The sequence below is a fragment of the Ambystoma mexicanum genome, chromosome 12 (assembly GCF_040938575.1).
Source record: "Ambystoma mexicanum isolate Mex_15411 chromosome 12, UKY_AmexF1_1, whole genome shotgun sequence".
Classification (NCBI taxonomy): Eukaryota; Metazoa; Chordata; class Amphibia; order Caudata; family Ambystomatidae; genus Ambystoma; species Ambystoma mexicanum.
The window spans coordinates 497,000,191-497,026,317 of record NC_090936.1 but is presented as its reverse complement, the minus strand read 5'-3'; the positions used below and the strand labels follow the sequence as shown (position 1 = coordinate 497,026,317).

Sequence of the window (26,127 nt, the reverse complement as noted above, 5' to 3'; positions counted from 1 at the left end):
GGATTGTTGGATAAGAGAAAGACTGAGCCAGTTCACCAGGAGAAGGGAGTCATTGTCCTGGTACTATTTTCATTTGGATGCTGAACCCTTTTGTAGATTAGTGGTAGGGTTAGAGTATGTTTTTGGACTGAGGACAGACACTTTTGATTTGGACAAACATCCTGATGACAAGAACCCAAGTTTATATTTGTTTAGGTACGGATAACCCTTTAAAGATAGGGAGAGGTAATTTATTTTCTTTATTTATAAAATGAAGCCTTGTTGAAACTTGTCACCCCGTTGTCAGACTCCTTACTCCACCATGCCACACAGGACCTCAGGTTTGGGCCGGAACCGTGCAGGAGGGCGGATCCCTCCCGGAAGCAGCCACACATGTGTAGGTGCCCTGTGGAATTGTTTTTTAAAATCACCAATGCTGCCTGCATCATGACCCTTCACGAGGATGATGCACCACAATTAAGGTAGAAAGGGACATGGGAACAAAGGGCATGAACACAATTCACTGATCTTCAAAGTCTGCTGCTGGCCTTTTCAATTGAGTTTACATGCACGTCAGTGATCGCCCAACATGGCCACCTGAAGGAAAACCACTACATCTAGCCTGATTGCTCTGGCCCTTTTGAAGCAACTAACACAGGAATAGACCAAAAAGTGAGCACTTCAGAGTGCACAGCGGGTGGTCTGTGGGGTGCAGCCTCCAGAATTGGGTTGCTTGTTTTTGGACACAAGGTATTTGAATACTTTTTTGGAACTTGTATTCTTGGAAAAACTCCTATAGTGTGTGAAGCCTGTTCTGTTCATTTTCAAGTCGACATCAGAGGTCTGTCACCTTTTCAAAACTTGAGAAACATTAATTAAAGGCGTTTGTGAACTGTGGTTACACTTCCCTGGCAGACAAACTGTTGCTTAACAATTTAGTGACCGTGTGTTCGTGTCCTCTCACATAGGGCAACCAGATTCCCATGTCACCTTGAGCAGTCAGAGAGACACCTGTTCACCTTTTCTACAAAGACTATTGTGGGTTCCAATTTTACTGTAACACTAGTGATCTCCACATGAATGTATAAGGAAATGTGGGACCTTCACTTTCTCTCGCTCTGGTAAGACTTCAACTTGCCAGCCCCGATACATGGGCACTATGTATGATTAGTTTGTTTAATTGTAGACTAAACCTGGTTTGAAACGGTTGTGATGTCTGAATATTAATTCTTAGTAGGTGCTTGTTGGTTTTGTTATCTACATTTTCCCTTTCTGTCGCTGTATCTCATGCCTACTTACTTTCCCCTTCTATGCTTAAGCTTCTTTATTTACGTGTCGTGCCAGGATTTCACCACTGACATCACAGAACCTGATGATGCATGTGGCTGAGGTTTCATTGGTGCAGCGGTTGAAGCTGTTGGAGGGTGAGAGCAATGCAGGAGCTACTGTCACTGTAACGTATGCCTTCAAAATAAACTTACCTCACCGCTCAACCACTTCAGCCGTATGGCATCTCCTGCATGGAAGAGGCGCTCGCGATTGTCACCTCCTCCTGCAGAACTTCACAGAATAATGAGCATGGATGAGCAGTGGTGCTGTGGAGGCTGGTAAAAGGTGTCTGGTGAGGGGTGTCCCCCACTAGCCTGCCAGAGGGAGAGTAGGGAGTGTTCAATCTGATGGTGCCAAAGGCCACTGACACATGACTGCATTGTTGTGCCGTGCCATTACCTTGGCAGCACACTACGCCACAGAAAGGGGAGACTCGTCTCCATTCATAGGGACACTACTTCACACCATCACCTATGCAACAAATGACACCAAAAGAACAAGACAAGGGCGTGTGAAGAGAGACCCAAGCAGAGTTGCTCATGGTACACGCAGTCCTTGTGATTAAGGATGAAATACTGGCCAATAAAGTTGAAAGGTAGAAAAAATAAATAAATACATTGCACAATCAGTACACAAGTAAATAAAGAGAGGAGAAGGGTGACCAGCAGAAGCAGGGGAGTACCTTAATCAAAGACATTGATCTATGGCTAATATTTCCGGTCCCAGATTAATTTTGTCCTCACCCGGTGATCCGCTGGTGAAATGCAAAGAGGGTTACACGAAATATGTTCTTGCAGTGTACAGGCCAAACTATTTGAATGAGAGGAAGGACACTTTGCTGTTTCATTGCCCTAGGCATGCAGGACAGGTCATACCCAAAAGATTACCTACCAGAGCCAACTGCACAGGACGATGAGCAACCACTCAATGCTTTTGAGCACAGTGTGGTGAAGCTTGACAAGCGTTATGCTATCAAGAAAAGAAGATATTAATACGATAACACTTTGCTACCCAGAAACAGAAGAAATGCAAGACCATAGGGGGTTTTGTTACTAGCTTAGAAGGGTTGGCAATGAAATGTGAATTTGGTCATTGCCTGGAGGAGCATATTCGAGATCAACCAATGATAACATTTAACAGGAAGATCAGGGAAGTACTGTGGTGAGAGAACGACATGTCCTAGCTAGAGCCATCAAAATAGCCAAGTCAGAAGAACACACCGAATTGTGCATCAAGGAGCTAAAGGTGACGAGTCAAAGGGCACTGGAGAAAACAACCTAGTCAACAAAACAGAAGGGGCTGTGAACGATGCAGTGAAAGGTACATGGGACAGGAAAAGAGTGGAGTTAAATCATCATCGATGGACTAAGGAAGAGGCTCATGTGAACAGCTCATACAAAAGCTGAGATGACTCATGCATTTAGATCCCTAAGTTAAGGGAAGGCTATTGTGGCTCCAGTGGCAGGAGGTGCTTCCACTGTAGCAGCCTCCATCACATGGCCAACGACAGGGAGTGCATGGATATACACATACTATATAGGGAATGTGGAAAAAAAGGACATCTTGCTAGATGTTGCAAATTCTTTCAATAGTGTAAAGACAGATATATTGGTGGACAGTAGAGCGGAATACACCATTATCAGCAATCACTTGTGGTTGTCTTTATTCGATTGTTGTACCCTTAATCAATAGAAGTAGAGGCCAATGTATACAGGGAAACATCCATTGACATTCCTGGTGAATTTGAAGCAAATCCAAAATGGAAACAGTGGAGGGCAGGAGGAACTGTTTATGTAATAAGAAGTGGTGGGAATTTGCTATTATAAGACGTCCAAGTGGAACATTTTATCAAGTTAGATCTCATTCATAATGACAAAGTATTAGAAGTCAATGCTTGTGTGGAGAGGAGTTAGGTGTAACCCAAATCGAAGGATAGTGAGCTGCATTTTAGAGGTTTTTGACAAAAACTTTGGGTGTCTCCATGGGTTCTTCCACTGGATCAGACTCAAAAGCAATGCCCGGCCCTTTACTGCCAAAGTAAGGACTATCCCCTGGGCTCTCAAAGCAAAGTTTGAGGTGGAACTGAAGGGACTGGTTGTTGAAGAGGCCATAGAGCCAGTAGAGGCCACCCGGTGGCTTAGCCCAATTGTTGTGCGAAATGCAAAGGGTGCAGTGAGGCTCTTTATGGATCTAAGAGAACTGAATCGCAATGTTGTTGCTGAGAGACTTCCTTTACCAAAGATCTAACAAAGATCTCAGAATTGATCATTGAAATCTCTGGGGAAGTGATATTTACATTGGTGGACCTCACATCAGCTTACCATAAAGTGCGACTTCGCCCTCAATCGATTTAACTTACAGCATTAATCACTCCATTTGGCCCCTTTCGTTGTATGCCTTTAGGCCTGGTATCTGTCATAGGCATAGTTCAAAAAATTATGAAGAGACCACCTGAGTTTAATTTAATGTTATACCAAGATTGTCAAAAATATGGCAGACATGGGCAATGAGGCACCTCACAAGAAAGGTGATCCACTTTCCATGGTCTTCGTGACAATGGACTTCATTACAAGTTTGCCTGTCCGGAAATAAGGGTGCCGGTAAGCTCACTGGCACCCTTGTTTCCGGACCGGCGAACTACAGGTTTGCCTGTCAGAGGCGCTGTGCCCGACAGGTCTGACCCTGCCGGGCACAGCGGTCATGGTAGGCAAAGCGGTCACGGAAGCACCGGCGGTGCTTCCGTGTCCCCTCTCCCATAGTGTCCTACTGGACTCTATGGGAATGGGGACTAACAATATTACCAGCGCCTGACTTCCCAGCTGCCGGACTTGTAATAGCCCAGTGGCACCAGGAAGTTAGGTGCAAGTAATTTTTTACGGGTCCGGCGGCAACCCGCCGGTAGTCGCCGGACTTGTAATGAGGCCCAATGAGTTTAATATAATTAAAGAAAGAGATTGCGGAAACACATGTTCACAAAGAAAATCTGTAGACAGTGTTACATTCTGAAGTGAGTGAAGGTGGGCTAGGAGCAGTGCTCCTGTAGCATGAAGGAAGAGAAGAACACAGTAGCATTTGCTTCAAAACCACTCTAGGATGCGGATTCTAAATACTCTATGCTAGAGAGAGCGAGGCATTGGCATGTGTGCAGGCCATGGGGAACTTTAGATTATATCTGTGTGCAACACCGTTCTTGATCAGAATGAACCACAAGCCTGTGGGTCACTATATTTAACAGAAAATGTGTTGAATGGCATGTCTAGACGGATAGTGAAATAGATTATAGGGTTACAAGGCTTACATTTATCTGTGGCACACATGGCGGGATGCAGGAATGCAGTGGCAGATGCCTCATCAAGTAATGCTCTTCCCATTGGTGAAAGAGAAGAATTCAGTTGCAAAATACAGATGATGTAAAGGAGATTTTCTAGGTGTTCAAGGTAATTAAGAAAAACTAATTGGATTTAGCTTGTATAGATGAGGTATATGATACAGTCAAGAAGTATGTGGAGCAAGGGAGGCCACATGAAACCATGGACCCATCAGTCAGTGCGTACAAGAGATTGAGGGATGAGCTGGCAGTTGTAGGAGAATATATCTGCAGGGGCCACAGATTAGTCATGCCAGAGGGAATGCGCTGCAAAGTTATCGCTCGGGGGCATCAAGGTTGAATTAGCATCAGCAAAATCATAGTCATCATACGTGGAGACGTTTGGTGGCCAGGCATGGATTCCTATATCGAAAGACATTGGTGAATGTGTAGAGGGCAGAGAGTGACAAAGTTCTCAGAACTGGCCAATGACCATTTCGGTAATAGCAGTCCCAAAAGTTCCATGGGAGGAAATTACTGTTGATCTTATTGTGCCACTAAAGTTCAAATCGGCACATAACTCTTTTGTGCTGGTCATGGTGGACTTTCTCTTCAAGTGGCCAGAGGCGTGTGTGTTGAAAGACACTACCTTCTAGCAGCATTAAGTTCCTGGAATTGCTATTTTAGAGAGAAGCACAACAGCCCCAACTAATCTCAAAGGAGATTCAAGACTTCTTCATGAGTTATGGGATTAAGCATGTTACCACTTCCCTGTATCAGTATCATCCCAAGTGGAATGGTTGTGTGGAACACTTTAAACAAACCCTTGTGGATTTTATCAGGATTGCGGTCTGTACTGGAGGTGGCTTTATCTTAAAGGATGTGTCTATGGTTTGTACCCAAGTAGAAAGAGGTGACGAAGATATCCAGTCTCTCAGGTGCAACTGTCAGCATCTGCCTCTTGAACCTTGACATTGGCATCTGTAACACATAATGGTCTAACCAGGGTCAAATTCTAAATCAAATTCATCATTATATAGAATAATTACAGGTCAAAGGAAAGGCTCACTACCACAAACATAGGTGCTTTGTTTAACAACTTTGCAGTGCTGCAAATATTAGCACAATATTCAAACAATATGAGCACCAAAGGAGTGTTCAAATAATAAGCTAAAGCTGTCATCAAGCACTAAGGAGGGGCATGGTAAAACAATTTTCCTGCCGCATTTTGAACATCACTTAAGTGAAATTCTTCTCAAGAGACAGCTAACAAGAAGAGTAGGCCTTATGGCCAATTAATGTAAATAGTGATGCAAGAGTCTGTGAACATGTATTCCCTGTTTTATACACATTTCTGAATTTTAGAAATTTTACAAAAATATTAATCAATTGAAAGAATTCATCTATAGAATAGTTAATTATTGCAAAGAATGGATGGATGTATACTGTGAATTTATATAAAGCACTCCATAAAGCAGCACTGATCAGACTGAAGCGTGGTTGAAGACAAAATGTTCAGCATGCCAGAAAAAATGCATTATGTGTTGGTGGGGGAAAAATATGATTCGGAAAAGTTAAAAGGTGCACTCTGCCAATGTGCATCACCCTTCCTCTCAGCTAATGGGTGGCAAGGGGATTGCTTATCTGAGTAAAAATGACTGGAAGAGGAGCTGGGAAAAACAAAAGAGGAGGTGCAGAGAAATACAACTTTATCAACTTGGATCCCAATCTCAACCTTTGGTAGAATGAAAATCCAGCTGGAAAAGTCAAATCACTGAAGCATTGTAATATGACCTTGACACAACATTTTTTTTAAAACAATAAATCAATTCAGTTAGCACCTCTGTAAAGACCCGAATGAAAAGACAGAGGCAGTTTGAACTCTAAAACGAGAATATATTGTAATATTTGTACCCACCCTATACAAAGCCCTCCCCCCAATCTGCTTGGTTTTCCCGCATAGACGTTCCTGCATCCATCAGATTTTAACAGTAATTATTGCCAGAAGAAAGTTAACAGCACAAGTGTTTTTGTTAAGACTTCTGCGCCAGTAAGGTGGTCAGTTTGATCTTGCCATCCATCGAGGCAGTAAGGCACGTCCCACAGTCCATGGCTGTGCTCCAGTCCACCGTCACTACAGGGGCTCTGTGACCACCAAGGGAAAGACAAGTCTCCAGGGACTTCCCATCACTGTTCAACTGCAGAATAAGAAAACAAACATTATCAATTTATTACTGGACGTTTATTCCTGCATTTCAGCATTGAATTGCAGAATTGGGAAAGCACATATTTTTGGCTTTTTTACAGGCCTTGAACATGAATGCTGAAGGACTCGTCATCAACATGATTATTATGTGAGCGGTTACCCTGTGCTGACTGATTAAATACAACATAATACATCGGCAGCTGAGCAACAAAGCCTCCAGTTTACAAAGCCTGCTACAGACACATAAGATGCTTTTGATCGCTCTACCATCCAACATGGCATTATCAACAATCTTAAAACACACCATCAAGCTGCAATTACCCAAGACTGTGAACAAGGCCTAAGAGGACAATGTAACCCCCAAACAACTGGCTTACTACAGGGCCAAAAAGTAGGACTGTACCACTCTGAAAAAGGAGGATTAGGAGAAAGTAGTACAACTAAGGTCTAGGACAAAGGAGAAGGACTAGGTTGGAGAGTAAGGTTGACTGTAAGGACTAGGAAAAGGAGAAGATGGGCTATATGCAGGAGAATGAAGAGCCTGGATGAATGAGGAGGACTTGAACGATTGAGTACTAGGACAATGGAGGACTAGGGAGAAGGATGAAATACTAGGATAAAGTACTAAGACTAGGTTGAAGGAGATGAACTAGGGCAAAAGAGAAGAACTAGTACCAAGGACTAGGATGAAGGCGAAAAGGAAGTGCAGTGCTGCTGGAGCTCTGGTTGCACTTCCAAACACAGCATTCAGTTTCGGTCTTGTGTTATATTATCATATTACAAGAACCCCAACCCCTCAATGGCATACACCATTACCCACTACATGTGTGCATGTTATGATTTAAATGTTGAATAACATGGACAGATAGTTAATATAGTGTTTACGTAATATTTATAAAGTGCTCCATTAATCACAGAGTAGATAGGTAGGGGAATAATGGCTACTCCTGCTGGGTAGCCTACACTAATACAAACGAAATGCTCACGAGCAGATTGGTTGGTGCAACAACAGTGGCCATTCAGCATTGCTACATTACAATCAGTAAGCAATAATTTCGTTGGCTATTTAAGAACAGAGGCACCTCAGGAGGGACAGTTAAATGTCTTAAAGCACAACATTTATTTTAAATACAACAATATTTTGCCTAGTCTGCTTGCTTTTTGTTCTATTACTGAACATAACTCATACGTGCAGGCTAAACAAACACACAAAGGGGTGTTATTTATGGAACGTCAACTGAAAAAAGGAATTCAAGAGTAATAAAGAGCTTCGGTATACGCACTATGAGGAATTGGGCTGGCATTTAGTTAAAACACAGGGTAGGGAATACAGCAGACACGGACTTCAGCAATATATTATGTTTCAGGTCTTAGGCAGCACTATACCTGCTAACTGCTACATGGTACAGCATGGTTCTTTAATATGATCATGCATATTTTTTCTCAACGATGACAGACTTGATGCAGCAAGGTTTTGCATTCAAGCTAGTGGGTATTCTTGAATAGGATAATGCAGCTTTTTTTCTCAATGATGATCGACTTGATAGAGCAAAGCTTCGAATGCAAGCTGGGCTATGGGGTGCTCTTATTTTTCCAGTGAGATCGGAAAACAGCTCAAATTACCCAGTAATATCCGTCACCATTCAAGACTTGCAGTGGCATTCATTTATGCGGCTTAAGGAAAGGGTGCCGTGGGAACGAATGGAGAAACGGATGCTTTCATCCAGCCAAGGTCTGACTGATGCTGCCATGTCTAAATTGGATAAATGCTCAGCAGGCTGGAAAAAAGCAAGCCAATATATCATACAATTAATAAAATGGAAGATACATATCAACAAGTGTTATCTTTTTGCGTATAATCAGAGGTTGCTCTACATTTCTACATCTGAGGAGAAACAAGGCGGAGATTCCCACCTCTATGCATTTTTTACAGCAGTGGTAGCTAGAAAACGACAGTTGACTGCATCTGCATTTGTATTCTAGTTGAAACGGCTGTATGTTGAAACTAATACTGAAAGGTCATTATTCATGATAATTCTGTTTTTAGATGGCATTGCTACCTTTCGGCCAACTCTAAATAGTGTATTTGTAACAGGGCTTAGCAAATGGGCATTTAAATAACAAGGCAGCTATTGTGCTTATTGTTCTGCTGGAGCCTGCCTTCCCTCTGCAGGACCTTTAATGTATTACTACACTTTCAATACCCATTACTTTTTCGAGTTCTATAGTGATATGCACAATTATGAAGTGTTAAAGTACAGACGGACTGGGAAAGGCAGGGAGAAACCTTTGCGAGAAAGCTTAGGATACAGATTTGAGACCATGTTTACAGAGGGGATTGCCAGACAACTGGAGGTTAGAGGCTTCGACATATTAAATGTTGTGAGACGAGTGCATTGAGCAAGTGCTTGACAAGTGCTGTTAGCTGGCCTGTTGATCCTTGGTGCTATCTGAATTGAATTTGAATGTGCCCGAATGTGCTTTTGAAGAAGGGGTGTGTACCCCGAAACGTGTCAGCTCTTTTCGGACTAACAACCACTTGTGGAATCCTTAATCTTAATTAAAAAAAAAAAAAATCCTGGTTGAATTATATAGTTGTGTACTTGCAGAAGTGCCCTTCAGAAGTGCCTGTTAAGCCTGTTTACTCTCCTCGCACTGGGTTTATTGGATAGTTGCCTTCAGCATTGCTGTGGATTTCTGCAGCTACGAGACCACGCCCCTGCAATACTGCCACCTACAAAAAGACTTGCGCGCGCCCTTGCCATTCATAAGTGCCATTCAGAAGTGCCTGTTAAGCCGTTTAGGTCTGGGATTGGTGCCCGGTGCAAAGATCACGTTACAAAATCGGGTGAGGTTCATTGTAATTTGAAATTTACGTTACTTCTTAAACTCGGTGTCCCCACATAAGACGAGTGTCTAACGGCGCTCTGTTTACTCCTCCGTGTGCTGATCTCTGTGTTGGTCAGGCTGATCCGACACTCCAGAACGTGTTTCTTCCTTTAGGCTGCGTTTGGGGTGACTGACTGCTTCAGTCCTTAATTTAAGGAAGAAAGAGAAAAAAGAAAAAAAAAAAGAAAAAAACGGTGCTCTATCTATTCCTGTCATGTGCATTTCACGTTGAATTGTTATGCTACTTGCTTGCCACCTGTGTAGACTAGAGGGTGTGGTGTCTAGTCTTTCATCATTCGAGCAACCCTTGTTTTTTGCATACACACCCACTACATCATTGTGCTTAGGTGATTGTACACTGCGTGATTTGCACAACTCAAGCTTCCCTCTTATTACCCAGGGGAAATTACATTTAAGTCATACCCCTCTATCTCAATAAACAGAAATCAAAATAAATATAATCAAAATCTTGGTAGGGGGTTTAATGAGCGGCAGACATCTCGCTCCAGATTGCACCACTGCCCCCATGACTCAACACGCCCCGGCACCACCTGCCAGCATTTCCAGTTTCACCCAGGATGTAATTCATCCTTCGAGCAACACTTTTTAATACAGATGTTGCTCTGAGTTGTGATGTGTCAGCTCCAATTACGTAGTCCCTGTCGTCATTGAGCGAGGCTTCTGGCACGCCAAGCTTTGCTCGTGCACAGGTTCATCGTGCCTCATCAATAAAACGTGACTCTTCCACCTTTTCTCTTCATGAGGTTTGTGACATTGATTTTCCAGTATTGGTCAATCCTGTAAAGAGTCCGCTTTTTTCTTCTTCTTCTCTCGTTCTCTCTCACAGGAAGCTCTCACGCAGGAAAGGTTCGACCAATCTTGTTTCCATGTTAGCACCTGTAATCATGGAAGAACTCGGTAAGCGTGTTAGACATTCCTTAGGTCCATGCATCCCCAATCTATTTCCATCTGATCAACTTGATGAAGTGCATCTTTTTTCTACGGCTACCACTCCACACACTGTTTTGAAGCGTTCTGGCAAGTTGCCATCCACGCCTATTAGTGCACCAAGCGCTCCAATGGCAAGCTCTCCTACTCTCTCCATCAATGAATCATTTTGTGCAATGAAGGATAGCTTGCAGGCTCAAAACCCACTCTTACATTCAAATAATAACGCTACTCCACATTCTAACGTAGGGACAGGTTCATCACAATTAATTTCAAGACTCAGATACCTCTGAATCCTATTATTTTCAAGTACTTACACAAATACTCAATTTGATAGATAAAGGCCATGACCAACACTTCGAGATTCGCAATATGAAATCCAGTCTTTCGGATATTCTAGTTAAACTGAGTCGGCTGGAGGGCTTTGTGTGTGCATATGAGTGGCTTCTGCCTTCTAAACTTGGCACAGCGGAGGAAAAGGTTCCTTCCCCCCACTATTTCCACTGCTTCTCAAACTGAATCTATACGTGTACAAACCGCAATTACCCAAACTGAAGCTTTTAATGCAATTACTCTTCCGCTCAAGCCCTCATATGCCTCAGTTTCTTGCAACGCGGGCTCACTGACTGAAGCTATATGACCACGCAATCTAAGAGAAGTATGGGATTGCATCAATATCAATGCTAAAAAGATCTGCGATCTACAAAATCATATGCAATCCTCTCATTTCTTCGATTCTGAGTAATGAACCTCTCATCCAGCCAAGGGAATCAGATGAGGTTGATGTAAGCAGCGCTCATCCAAACAGTCCCTCTCTGCTTATTGATTTGATATATGCTTCGGAGTCGGTCATCAAACCAGATGTACAACCAGCTATGGATATTACGCATCTGAGTAATAACATCAGTCCGTCTTCTCAATTTCTTTCTCAGAAATTGAAAAGACAGGAACTCAGAGCTACAAAAAGATGAAATAAGAGAACAACACAGATCTGACAGGTAAAAAAAACTAAAAATCAACCAAACACCAGGATAACTGGTCACAGTTCTAATCTTAAAAAGCTCTCTAATCTTTCTCCTGACTATGAGATCCTTGATCTTCACCAACTAGATGAAGAAAGCAAAACGCTTTTACAGGGGCAGGAGGATTCTTTCCCCATCCTACCTAACTCTACTGATAAGCAAAAAAATAAAAAAAGAAGAACAAAAAAGGTGGGGAAAACAAATAACCCAAAATATAAAGGGTAGTCTCCCCCTTGAAAATTTGGCACAACACGAATCAATTGATTTGTTTGAAGTCCCAGCTCATCTTATGATGGATAACTGCAGCATTAAACAATCACAGCATTCCAGTTTTTACTCAGTAGTAGCAAGAAAAACTTGCAAACTCGCAACTGTGCCCAAGAATATCAATTCAGCTACCAACACTCCCGGTATTGCTACTGGTACTCCTGTTCCTGTATCTCAACCCTAGTCTGAACAAGAAGCTCCTCACGATTGAGAATTTGAGCCCTGCCTCAGTCCCACAATGCCAACGTCAGATGTTGTTCACAACGGGATAAAATCGGATTCAATTGTTCCCGCTAATCCTGAGCCAACCTCTAATAATACTTCTACAATCATGGGGTGGTTAAGTGATCCTGTGATTAATGGCTCCTACCGATTAAATCGTTCTTTCATCCTCAAACTTTTCAATCAAATTCCAACTTTGAGGATTCTTAACTCAAATGACATTGACTGGATTACATTGGCATGTACCAACAACCATAGGATGATGTGTCAAGTGCACTCTATGATCATCCTAAAATTATTATGGTACCACCGTGAGGCTCTTACTCATTTAGGGGTCCACATCTCACTTTTTCAATCAGAAGAGGACGCCCGCTCTTTCATTGAGTATCTACCTCCAGCCATTGAGCAAGGCATTCGTTTGTCTGTTGTCAACAACAAAAATCAGTTTGCAAGCTTACTATATCGCATCAAACACCAAGGTCTGGTCATGGGTTGAAACTCTATTTAAAACAATCTTGACTATGAACAACTCCAATTCTTCTTCTTAGCCATCTTAACTTGCTTTTTCACTCATGGAATTCTTGTGGATTCATCTTGTTTTCTTGTTTCGAATTGCACACTATTTTTCACTCTCCATCCATTATCCTTTTACAGGAAACCATGAGTCTTCAACATCTTGGCATAAATGCTTATACTTCCTTCAAGGTGACAACCAAGAAAGGTAGTGCTGGGCGTCCCTGTGGAGGATTGGCCATACTTGTACCTCACAATCTTAAAGCGTCTGCTAAGGTGATACATTTGTCTGACCCCATTCTAGCCATTGAATTTCACCCATTCAATGATCCTTCTATCACGTATTTACTCGTATGCTTGTATTGGAACCCTGCTCACATACCCATGAGCACAATCTTTGATTATCTTGACCTGCTCTTGGAGAATGTGCTGTTGCTCAATCCCCATTAAGAAATCATTTTGGGAGGAGACTTCAATTCCAAATGTCTTAAACCGTCGCACGATTCTCCTGTGGAAAACTTTGCCTTTCTTGATCGAGGTCACTCGTCCAGAGGTCGAAGCTGGATTCACTATTTGGCAGCAACCTGGGATCTCCAAATGGCTGCCTATCATTGGAACATCACTCCGTTTACGTGGCATAGGGGATTCTTCAGTCGGCTATACATTACTTCTTTCTTTCTTCCAACTTACTTAACATCTGCCAACCCATTAGCATCACTGAGGTTGGCTGTAATGGTCATCGGGTCATCTCTCTTAAGCTAGCTGTGGAATGTCAACAGATAACTAACATTCCCATGCTCAGTCTCGTAGAGCTAGAGCGTCCTCTCGTATCCGTTCATTGGAATACTAAACTGTGCAAACATCTCCTTCTCAAGCTCAATGCTACCTTACAGTTCAATGAATTTGCCTCGTACTCAGTTAGCGACATTAAACAAATTGAAGAATGCAATAACTTAACCATTAGCTATATTCTCACTCAAATATCTAAACAAAAAAAAAAATCATGTTCACAATTACATCAACACAACTATCTTCGGGAAGTTGCGATCCTAAAACGGAATAAAAATAAAAGTATAAGGGCGATTACTAGGCAATTTGTTCCAAATGAAAAATTCAAGACACTAAAAAATAAAATTCTTCAGTCTTATAAGAACTCCATCAAGGCTCTTAAGTATAATCATTAACATATCGCTGATAATCAGGCCATGATCTACCATCTTTGCAAGCATGACTCCAAGTCCATAAGGTCTTTGTTAAAAGCCACAACCATTAAGGCTCCCGTTACCATGAATTCATCCATTTCAGCCGATACAAGGACCAAGCATATGGTTAATGCATTTCAGATTCCAGAATCCCATAGTGAGATTGCTTTTCACATTGCGAAAGTCTCACTTATGGCTCGAAAGCAATGGTCAGTCAAAGACATTGTTTGGGCCATAGAGAAACTTAACTTCTCTAAGGCATCCAATCCAGACGGAATTCCGACTTGTGTGATCAAAACTGATGCTTCCTTTTGGGCAGGCATCCTCAAAGTGAAGTTCAAAAATATTTTCAGCACCAACAGAATTCCTCGCTCGTGGCTCACCTCTATCATAATCCCCATATATAAAAAAGGGAATCCCTCCATATTATCCAATTACCGTCCTATTGCTATCATGGACGCTTCCTATAAGGTGCTCTCAATCTTGTTACTTAACAAGCTGGATCGATTTATTTGTGAACATGACTCTTTCTCCCATTTTCAAACTGCGCTCCGTAAGCACATGGGAACTGCCCTAAATACCATGGTGCTAGAAGCATCTAAAAACAATGGCAAGCGGACCGGTTTACATGGCCGCTTTAGATGCGAGTTCAGCATTCAACTGTTTGATACACAATTTGCTGTGAACTAAAATGGTACAGTTAGGTTGTCCTTTTATCACCCGCATAATTGCCATGCTCCATCGAGACACCTGTCAGCGAGTGCATATTAATCAGACAGGCACGCTCACAGACGAGATCCCTATTCAGAGTGTGGTCAAGCAAGGTTACAACCTTGCTTTGACTTCTCTTCAACTTATATCTGTGACATGGATACAATTTGGGAGCAGCAAATCACGTTTACAGTGAGGATAGGCCATCTGCGTCTGCACTGGCTAGCGTTTGCAGATGACCTCATATTATTTGATAGGACTAAATATGGTCTTCAGAACAAGTTGAACTCTTTTTCCACCTATGCACGTCAACACAATTTACATGCCAACACTGCAAAATCTAAAATCATAACGTTCAGTGGTAGAAAAAAGATTCCATCTTTTAGTTGGACATTAAATGGTTCATCGATTGAGCGCACTCAGGCATTATGTTATCTTGGATATAACTTGTCTGATGTGTCTTCTTTAACTGGCACAATGCACTGAAATTAAAATCAAGACATCTCACATTACATCTAAAAATTATTTACAGAAAGTACTGCAAGTTTTCACTTATGCCTGCAATTGAATTCTATACACTTAAAGCAGAAGCTGTTCTTCTATATGGCCTAGACATGTGCCCTCTTGATATCGATGACATTTTGAATTCTATTCAAGCGCTCATGTGGAAAAGTATTTTGGGGTTGGCCACTGCGTTGCCTAATGCCATTTTACATCATGAACTGGGTCTTTTTTACCTCTCTGCTCATTTCCAATGGAGACAATTGAACACCTACGCACAGATTCTTAATCCTCCCAGAAATTGCCTCTACGAAGATCTTCTCAAGATGCTTCATGAGTCCAACCCGCCATCCATGGTACGATTTGACACAAGAATGAAAATTATTCTGCATAATATTAACATTACTGCATTGGATCTGAGTACACGTCCAGCTTTTGTGAAAAATAAACTTTATGAACTTTATTGGTCTCATACCATCAAGGCTTTAGGAGGTTACAACACACATCAGGAATACAAGAATACTCAAGGTTTTCGAGAAAGCGGTTACCAAGGCTGATGTATTTGGTACGCTTTCCTTCTGCAATGGCCCGCTCTACATATATGAGTTTCAAACTCAATCAGTTGAACACTGACAAGCGCATCAAGCATTGGCATCAAACTAACATCAAAAACTCGGGAGTCTGTCGATTTTGTAAACATATTTCACAAATGGAGACCTTAAAACATTTAGTGATTTATTGTCCCTTTTATGAATAATTGAGAATAACCTCTGTGGGTGAGGTCAACATAGGAAACACTAACTTTTCTAAGGAACCGTTATGGTCTAGATGCATGTGGGGAACAAATCACTCCCTTGTTCTCTCCCTGGTTGGTATGTTGCACATAATTCAAGCTGACTTATCTACCTTTTCTGAATCAACTTGAAGGTAGAAGTTCCTTTAACTTGGGTAGATTAACTTTGTAAAAGATCCTCATTTGCACCATTTTTATGTCAGAAGAACGTATGTTATTTGAACTTTTCGATTGTGTTACTCTGTCTTCATTGAATAGACAATGACAAAGCAATGAATTGGCTAATGTTACTATGGGATTGTGTACCTAATGTATGTGCTTTATTTTCTGTGGCAATTATGTTGTATAACTTCGCTTTGATGACAAAATTAATATGTTTTAACCCTTTAATGCCCCCATGCTCTATGGTATGAGTGGCCTAACTTCGAACGACTCAATCTCTGTGATATTAACATTGTATTGTCAATTTGTGAGTATTTTTTCTTCTCGTGGGATCGTTGAGCTGAATTAATAGCTTACTGTGGAGAACTAGCATTTCTTGTACATTGTACTTTGGATTTCACTTTTAATTTTATGTGTCGTTTTTATGAACAAAGGAAATTGTATACATGCAAAAATGTATGTGCACTTTTAGCTATAACAATGTATTTTTATTCTTTTGTAAAATTCATAAACTTGTTTTGTAAAGGTTTTTGTTTAAACCAAGAACAATAATAAAAATGCTGTGAGACTGCCTAGAAACCTTTTTGGACACATCAGGAGAATGCACTAATATATGTGACTGCACTTCTTAGCCTACTTGATGTTCTTACCCCAGGACATAGATTTCAGGAAGAAGCATTGAGCTGGGTAAAGGAAATCGAGAGTTGGCATGCTAACACATTCTTTGGTGGTGGTACAAGGCCTACCGAAGGATAAACCCAAGTATAAGATCATTTCTAGAATGGTAAATTACATGCTTAGGGCTGGCTAGTTTTTGTATGGCCCATGAAGGGAAAGAAAACCAAAAGAGCAAAATCACAACATGGGAAACATTCTAGATGGAGCAGCTTACGTTTAAGGTCAATGATAGTCTGCATGAATTTATGCAACTTACTTAATAAGGGATACATTACTCACCGTAATTGTATTTCTGGTGCTTGTATCTGCTTAGATTCACATGCTCTGCATAGTCCGACATCTAGTGGAAGTCGCAGAGTATTATAAAATATGTTTTTGAAACTCGAAAACGGACATCAACAGGGCGTGTTAATAATACTATCCCTAGTGTGACGTGTACTGTACCCATGGACGACGCGTCGAGGTCCTTCAGATTGTTTCTGAGATGAGGTTGCATGAGGTGTAGCGTGAGTACAGGTGTAATTAAGCAGAAACAGTGATAGCCCAGAAACCCATCTATGCGCCTTCTAGTCCAGAAGGGGAGGAAGGGTGGGCGCATGTGAATCTAAGCAGATACAAGCACCAGAAAATATGATTACGGTGAGCAATGGATGCCTTCTGGATCTTGTGGATCTGCTTGGATCACATGATCTGCAGATTAGCGAGCAGTATCTGGAGAAGGAGGTGGGAAGTGAGAAGGTACAGCAGCAAAGATGTTTTAGGACCGCTTGTCACACCTGTGAATCTGCTTTAGAGTGTTTGTCAATGCAATAACTCTGTGTGAACATATGGATGGAACTCTGTGTAGTCGCTTTGCAAATGGCGTCTAGAGGGACATTTGCAATGAAAGCTAAGTTAGCTCCTGTACCTTTGGTAAAGTGAGTCCTGGGGGTGAAAGGTAATAATTCCTTGGAAAGGGAATAGCAGAGCTGAATGCGCTTGACTATGCATCTGGAGATGGTGGCATTGATATGTGATTGCCTTCTCCTCCAGGTGCTATGTAAACAAAAAGTTGGTCCGTTTTCCTTAGAGGTTTAGTTTTGTTCACATAGTACAAGACCACCCTCCGTACATCAAGTGTATGGAGGGTTCTTTCTGCTGAGTTTGATGGATTTTTTTTAAAGAAGGTAGGGAGTTCTATGGATTGATTAACATGGAACTTTGAAATGAATTTAGGTGAGAAGCTAGGATGTGTTTCCCGAGAACAACCTTGTCCTTGTGTATTATGAAGAAATGATCTTGTACAGGCAAAGCCTGTAGCTCACTGACTCGTCTTATAGAGGTGATAGGTACTAGGAATGCAGTCTTGTAAGCTAGATGCTGTTGACTGGCCTTGTGCATACACTCAAAGGCTAGACTCATGAGCTTGGAGAGCACAACATTGCGATCGCAACCGGGGTGAGGTTTTGAAATAGGGGCGTATAGCCTCGTTACCCCTTCCATAAATGCCTTAATGACAAGAATTTTCGACCACGACACCTTGTTCTGTGAAGCGGTCTAAGCTGATAGGGCCACCAGATGCACTTTGATGCAGTTAAATAATAGGCCAGAGTCTAGTAGGTAAAGCATGTAGTGTAGAATGTTAGCTGGGGAACATTGTGTTGGGTTTAGTGTTTGTGACGTGCACCATATCACAAGTCTCTTCCACTTATTGAAATAGCAGTGTCTGGTGTTGGGTTTCCATGCCTCTTTTAGGATATCCATACACCTTTGTGGAAGATTCAAGTGGCCGAATTCCATGGCTTCAGGAGCCAAGCTGCAAAGTTCATAGTTTGAGAGCGCGGGTGGAGAGATGCTCTCTTGTGTTGCGTTATGTTGTACGGGCATGGGAGCGTGATTGGGCCGCACATCGCCAGTTTGAGCAGATGTGGAAACCAAGGTTGTCTCACCCACATAGGAGCAACCAGGATTAGAGTTACTTGTTCCTTGTGCATGTTGTGCACTATTTTGCTCAGGAGTGGTGTCGGGGGAAAAGCGTGAGCAGATTTCCCCTGACTAGTTCATCCACAGGGTATTCCCCTTGGACCCTTGTTGGGGAAACATGGACGCGAAGTCTGGGCAATGTGCATTTAGGCTTGTGGCGAACAAGTCTAACGGGGGTGACCCCATTGAGAGAATATTCTGTCTAGGATATCTCTGTCAAGATGCCACTCATGTTCTTCTGGTAGATGGTGTCTGCTTAGAGTGTCTGCCAGACAATCAAGTTCCCCTGGAACATGTTGAGGTTTGAGGAGCCACTTCCATATTTTTTGGGATAGCTTGGACAGAATTTGGGAGTGTGCCTCCTTGATTGCTTAGGTAGAACATGGCACTGGTGCTGTCTGTGAGGACCTACACTGTTTGACCTGTAAGATGTTGCTGAAAGGCTTGAAGAGCCTTGAGGACTGCCAATAGTTCCAGGAAGCTGATATGTCTTTGGGCTGTGGCGCATGTGCACTGGCCGTGGGCTGTGTGGTGGAGGAAGTGGGCCCCCCATTTGGCAAGTGAGGTGTCTGTAGTGAGGATCGCTTGTGCTTGTAGAACGCAAAAGGGTTTTACTTTTAGCAGTTTGTCCCTGGACCACCATCGAAGGGCCTGTACCAAGATTAGCAAAACAACCACTAGATCGTCCCACTGACAGCTTTCCTGCGACCATTGTTTTGCTAACCATTCCTGCATTGGACGCATGCACACGCGCGCGGGTGCAACCAAGTGAATGGATGAAGCCATCATCCCGAGCAAGCACATTGCTTTGGGTACAGGGATCTGGCGACCAACCTTGTAGTGAGCTACTTGCAACAGCATGTTTTGTACTCTCTCGTTTGAGGGGAAAGCCAGCTCCTCCTTTGTCTTTAGAATAGCCCCTAGAGATTGTTTTATTTGGCTGGGTTTGTACTCTCTCGTTTGAGGGGAAAGCCAGCTCCTTCTTCGTCTTTAGAATAGCCCCTAGAAATTGGTTTATTTGGCTGGGTCTAGACTTGAGATTCCCGGTTGTCCAGAAAAGGGTGCACTGGGATGGACATTCTGCACAGGTGTGCTGCCACTACCGCAAGTAACTTTGTGAATACTTTTGGTGCTGAGGCGATGTCGAAGGGGAGTACTTCGAACTGGTAGTGAACTCCTGCTATCTTGAAAAAGATATTTTCTGTGTGCAGGGAGCATTGCAAGATGAAAGTATGCATCTTTCAAATTCAATGTTGCCACATAGTCCCCCCATTTTAGGTGTGGTATTACCTCTTGGAACGTGGTCATGCAAAACTTTTGCTGTTTGACATATTTGTTCGCATGGCGCAGATCTAATAATGGGCGCATGCAAAGGTCTTTCTTTGGCACAAGGAAGTACGATGAATGAATACCCTTGTTTACCTGGTTTGCTGGGACGGTCTCTATGGCGTCCTTCTCCAGCAGTGCCTTTACTTCTTCCAACAGTATGAGCTTTTCTTCTGGTGACATTTTCCTGTTTCTTGGTGGACGGTAGGGTGGTTATTGTAACATCTAGATACAAAACCTGCCTTCCAAAGTGGACAACACCCACTTGGCCGACGTTATCTCCTCCCATGCGTGGGTGAAGTGTGAAATTCGGCCTCCTACTGGAGTGGCATGGGAAGGTACCTGAAGCTGTGCGTCATTGTTTGGGAGGGGTGAAGCTTCTCCCAAGTGAGGTTCTGCCTCTTCCTCTGCCCCTTTTATTTCCTCTTTGAAAATTGGACGAGGAACCTTGACTGTCCGCCCTGAGTGTAGCCCGAGGAATGTTGAGCACCCTGACCCCGAAACCTTCTAGAGTTTGAGGAGCCCTGTTGAACATAGGGCTCATTTGTCAACTGGCCAAGGGATTTGAGATAGTCGTATTCCTCCTTAGCACTCTTAAGGGCATCTTCTACGGCCTTCCCGAATAATACATTAGGCTCCACTGGCATGTTTAGGAGGGTTGCCGATTGTCTGAGCCAGGCGTGGAGTTTGATGAGCATACCGTTTGCCATGATGTATCCTGCATTATATGCCGCATCAAGGTCATTTTTCAGGATGCAGTTTGATATCTGCTTGTCTTCTGTAATAGTTTTTAACAATTGAGCCTTTAAGTGTACCGAGGCGGCTTCGAATTGGCATTCCAGGTCCTCCCATTTGTGGCAGCCGTAACTAGCCCGAAGTGTAGTGTTGTTCGTGATTCTGGTCTGGTATGCCACAGAGGAGGCGACCTTTCTCCCGAAAGTATTATCTTTTTGTTTTCCTTGTCTGGCGGGGCTTCTGCCGACGCCAGAGGAGTGCCTGCCCTCTTTCTGGTGGTGGTGACCACTAACGAATCTGGTTGAAGCTGACCCCCATTATACAAGGGGTCAGTGAGCGCCAGTCTGAATAGTTTTTCTATTCTGGGGTTGACCGGCCTTGTGAGACTAAGAGCCAATAGGGATGGCTAGAAGCATCTTTGTACCGACTGCAGGAGCAGAATAAACTCAGTGGCAGACCTTTTGTCCCCCAAAATGTCGTCCATGAAGTCTTTGTCGACCTGTGATTCCTGAGTGTCGATGTTAAAGTGTTGTGCAGCCTTTAGTAGCAGTTAATTGTACTGTAGTTGGTTACCAATGGGCGAATCTGTTACCGGCTAGTCCTGGTGGTCTGGCGACTGTATTATGTAAATGGCATCATTGTCGTCATAGAATTGGTCTTGACTATAAAGGTCCTCTTGAGTCCCTGAGGGGTCGTCATAGTCCTGAGAGGGGTCTTGGTCGGTCGAGGCTGTGGTGCCTAGAGCAGAGGTGCTAGGTTGTGGTACAAGACAATACTTTTTGGCAGGGGGCTGCTGTGCTGAGGCCCAAGGCTGTGAGGTATCGTTAAGGGATGACAGTTGGTCTGGGTGTCTGTCCATAAAGTCCACAAAATTTGACATCCTCCTTAAGATTTTAGTAAACTGTTCAGGTGTATAGTCAAATGAAGGTGGGAAGCCTGACATCATGGTTTTGTACATTTTTACCGACTATAAAGGTTTGCATGGGTAAAAAGTCAGAAAAATGCTACCACCAAAGGTTCGAACACCAAAAGTTTGCACCTTTGGTGGTAGCATTTTTTGCCCATGCGAACCTTTATGGTAAGTAAAATAAAAAAAAGAATGCGGGGGCTGCAGGAGGTGTCCCCCGCAACACCCCACTGACTATACTGTGTGGTATAGTGAGCGGGGGACACCACCGCAGCACTCCCGAAAAAAAACAACAAAAAATAAAAACAGGGGCTGCGGGGGTGTCCTCTGCAACACCCCGCTCACTATACTTTACATTTATAGTAAGCGGGGGTTGCGGGGGAAACCCCTGCAGCCCCCAGTAAAAGAAAAACAAGAAAAGAAAAGGACCCTGCAGCGCTGGTTCCCGATCACGGAAGTGAAAGGGAACTGGCGCCACAGGGAACCAGCATGAAGACAAAGTAAGTGGGATTTGTTTATGTTGGGGGTGTGTTGAGGGTGTGGGTGGGGGGTGTATAATGGGTGTGTTGTGGTTGTGGGTGGGGGTGTGGGTATGTAAGTGTGTTTGCATGAGAAAGGTGCGAACGTTTGGTAGTTTGCACCTTTCTCATGCGAACTTTCCAGCCGTGGCAAAATAGGCCGCGGCCAGATCACTTAGAATCGATATGATAGAGGTGGCCTGGGAGGGAGTTTGGTCTTTGTGATGCATAGCCCCGGAGAGAGTCTACAGGGGGGGAAATTGCAGCCTATGTGCTTTTCGAGGCCAAAGGCGTCGAAATGTGCGATTTTTTTGGTGACCCCACTTTAAGCAGGGAAGCACTGACGTGTTTCTTAATTAACTTCTGCCTGTTCATCGGCGCGCGAAAGGAGGGCCTTTTTGTGTGCAGTGTCCCAACCGACCTTCTGTTTTGGTTTTGGAGGTCTGTCATGGGGCGAAAGCATACAAGATGGCCCAGAGGACAGTGAAGAACCTGAGGCTTTCTCTGTGGACACCACGTGGGCTTCGATGCTCGACGGTACCGCCCAAAGTCAGCCGTGGGGTATGTTTTTAGTGTCTTCCTGCTTGTGTGTGCTCTGGCCGCTGGGTGTCTTCTCCATCACAGAGCTGCTAACCTGCTTCTTGGAGTCGGGGGCCCGCACATGGGGTTTAGATGAACCCTGCTCGCCCTCAGCATCACTCGTGACCCCGATTCTGCCTACGCTAGAGTCTTCTGTCACGTCGATGGAGGCCTCGGCCTGCATGGCGTGAGCGGGCCAGAGTTTGGTCCACCGATCCTTTAAGGTTTTTTCGGTCGAAAAAGTGTACAGGATTTGCAAACCTTTTCGGGGTGATCCCTCAGGAGACAGTAATTGAACATTGGGTGCGTGTCCTTCCTTGGGCATTTTCGGTGGCAGGCAGGGCAAAATTTAAAGGGAGTTGTGTGCATAATTTTTTACAAGGGCAGATTGGCAAGAAAAAGGGGAAGGGGATGACAGAATATGCATTCTCTAAAGAGGTCAGTATGACAAACCTCCCCCCCTCTCTCCGTACTGTAATAGGCCAAAGCCCAAAGAGGTCTGTGTAGGCCGCGTCTGGTCGTCGATCAGCCAGTCATCGATGACGAAGTTGTTCATCGAAAGCTGCCGAGCAGTCGGTTGGCTGTGCGGGAAAGCAAACAAAGGAAATAAAGAGTCTGCAAGTAAACGGTCAACTAATTAAAGGCATCAGCCTGGAAGAGCACTCTGCATTTGCGACCGACTTCGATGGTGGAAAAAAACAATCCGAGGGACCTTGACGCGTGAAGGAACATGGGTACAGTACACCTCACACTAGGGATAGTATTACTAACATGCCCTGCCAACATATGTTTTCGAGTTTTGAAAACATATCTTGTAACACTCTGACTTCCACTAGATGTCAGACTATGCAGAGCATGTGATCTAAGCAGATCCACAAGCTCCAGAAATATATGTACAAATGTGCCCTCCTGCACAAGTCCAGAACAGATGCTTCATCTTCAGACAAATATGATGATGACACATAATATAACATTATTATATTATGTGTCATTCTCCATGTCACCTTCTATTTGTTGCAATTAAAGATGCTAGTACCCTACTGAATAAAATACAGCTTCTTAACCCTGGAAGAACAAAGGGCAGAGTCAGCTCTGTTGGGAGTCAACCCTGTGTGTCCCTATGTGTTGGTACATGCCTGCGTGTGCTGAATGGATTGCATTCATAAGTTGTTATTGGTAGTGTAGAAAGCAGATAGAAGGCGTGGGTCAATGCACAGTAACATGTATTGTGCAAGACCAAAATGTTTGAGCTTCTCCTTCTGGCGTGTGGCTGTATTTCTTTTTTGCCCTTAACGCTTTACCGATACCCATCAGAGGCCTCATCAGGCATGCGATTACCAAATGTAACCTTTAGAAATCCTATGTCCATCAGGGTTAGGGAGTCCCCAAGGCAACAGGTTTCTCTATGCATGTCTCCCACACATCCAGCTGTGGTAGGCTCTACTGGTTGGCGGAAGCCTTTATTTGATTATAGTGGAGTACAGCCTGCTGTACCTTGCTGATGTGAATACAAAGATCACCAAGTAAATCCAGTATATTCCAATGGCGAGAAACTTCCTATGAGAGAGTGAGTGGGGTTTGAATGTGGTCATATATGGCATGGCCCTATCTGTCTCAGAGCATAGGCTGTAGTTGCCAAAACCAAATATTACTGGTGGTCTATGGTATCTGTATTCAAGCCTGAATGCACACATGGGAGAAAGCCAGGGAAAAGAAGTTAAAAGTGCCCGCTTTCCATGATGGATAGCTGCCAAAGGTTTAAATGAATTAAACACTAATTGTTAGCAAAATTACTTGCTTAGCCGTGATTTTCCTATGTACCAGATGGTCTGTATCCTTACCTTGTTGAACCTGGGGACGAGTCCCAAAGCACAGAACACGACATCTAACTGAAAAGAAATCGTCAGGGATCATATCATATCATCATATCATATAAGGGAGGTCTGTTGATTGCTACACTCTTTCAAAAAGCAGTTCTGATGTCGACAGACACAAAACTTCTACCAACCAGATGGAAATGAGGATACAACAATCCCTACTGACCTGGGAAAAACAGCTGAGTCGCAGTGTACACCACAAGCACCGGTAACCGACCGAGCCAGAGGTCATGCGTGTGAGACTTGAAACAAATAAAATAACTCGTAGAACTGCAAAGGTAATGTTGGAACTCTGAGAAGGGCATCACCTATCTGAACTTCCTCCAGTGACTACCTTTGCATCAACAGCACTGAGGATGCATCTCCAATAAACTAGACAGATGTGCTGAACCCGAGCTCCTGATAGGATAATAATATAAGTCATTTATAATGCGCCTGTACACATGTGTTTCTAGGCGTGACAAGGGAGGAGGGTACGGAGGGAAGACGAGACAAACAATTTTATTAGGCCTTGTGTCATTCAGATTGTGCAAGTGCGGTAGGGCAAGGAGCTGGTTAAGGGAAGGGGAGAAGTGCAAGTGAGAGGGAAGGGGAAAGTGCGATCAGGGCAGCATTGCTCTGAGTAAATGCAGCCAGGGCAGGGTGGCTCTGGGTAAGTACAAGGAGGCGGGAGACTGTAAAGGTTATAGTTACAGCCCCCAGTGCGTGACATGCCTGAAGGCAGTGCGGGGGAGACTGGTCATAGAGGAGCCTGGTACCCAGTGAGACTCTGAGGGTATCCAAGCAACTAGACATTGCAGCAGGCAGATGGGAGCGAGGTCAGCAGGGGAGGCAGAGAGAGAAAGCAGAGGAGAAAAGGAAAGTCTTGAAGTGCTTCCGGAACTTCAGGTGGTCTGGCTCAAGTTTGAGATGGGCATCCCCAGCACTAATTTGCTGTGGCACAACAGCATCACAGTGGCTTCACAGGAGTTATCCTTGCTTGAAGATCTTTTTCACCACCGAACCTGCACCTGACGACTGCAACATAGAGACCGCTGCTATTAGCTATTACCCAATCCCCAGCCACTAGGGAAGACCGGGGAATTAATTGCCAACGTTCGCCAATTACAGAAGATACAAGGTTATGAGATTTTCTGTACTATTGATTGCCTTCGGAAAGGCACTGGATTGATTTGAAAACCAAGCCTTATCTTTATCATTGAGCCGTATTTCTAACATTGGGTCCCACTCTTATGATTGGAGCATGCGCAGCATCAGGACAGTGAATCCAGCACAATAAGTGGTTGATCTGGCTCTTCTATTAGTCCCTATGGAAGATTGAGTTCTGGTTGAGTGTATACAAGCCTTAAGGCACCCACAGAATGCTCAGAGAAACTTACTGAACCTAAATTGCTTACCTGTTACCTGATCTTAACTTTAATGAACTACAAACAATATTTTTATCTTACATGTATGTGGAAAAAACAAAAATAACGCGGAAACCTACATTATTGC

At 43.5% G+C, this 26,127-nt stretch overlaps 1 protein-coding gene across 2 annotated transcripts in view; it reads right to left on the bottom strand.

Moving 5' to 3' along the window:
• Positions 1 to 5,998: 5,998 nt before the first annotated feature.
• WDR91 (WD repeat domain 91) overlaps positions 5,999 to 26,127 on the bottom strand; it is an 832,764-nt gene continuing 812,635 nt past the window's right edge. Inside the window, exon 16 of one of the 2 annotated variants that reach the window (XM_069628780.1) lies at positions 5,999 to 6,813. In XM_069628780.1, the coding sequence (XP_069484881.1) occupies positions 6,649 to 6,813 (165 nt within the window). In that variant the 3' untranslated portion in view covers positions 5,999 to 6,648. The remainder of the gene's footprint in view (positions 6,814 to 26,127) is intronic. The other variant, XM_069628779.1, reaches the window with a different exon arrangement.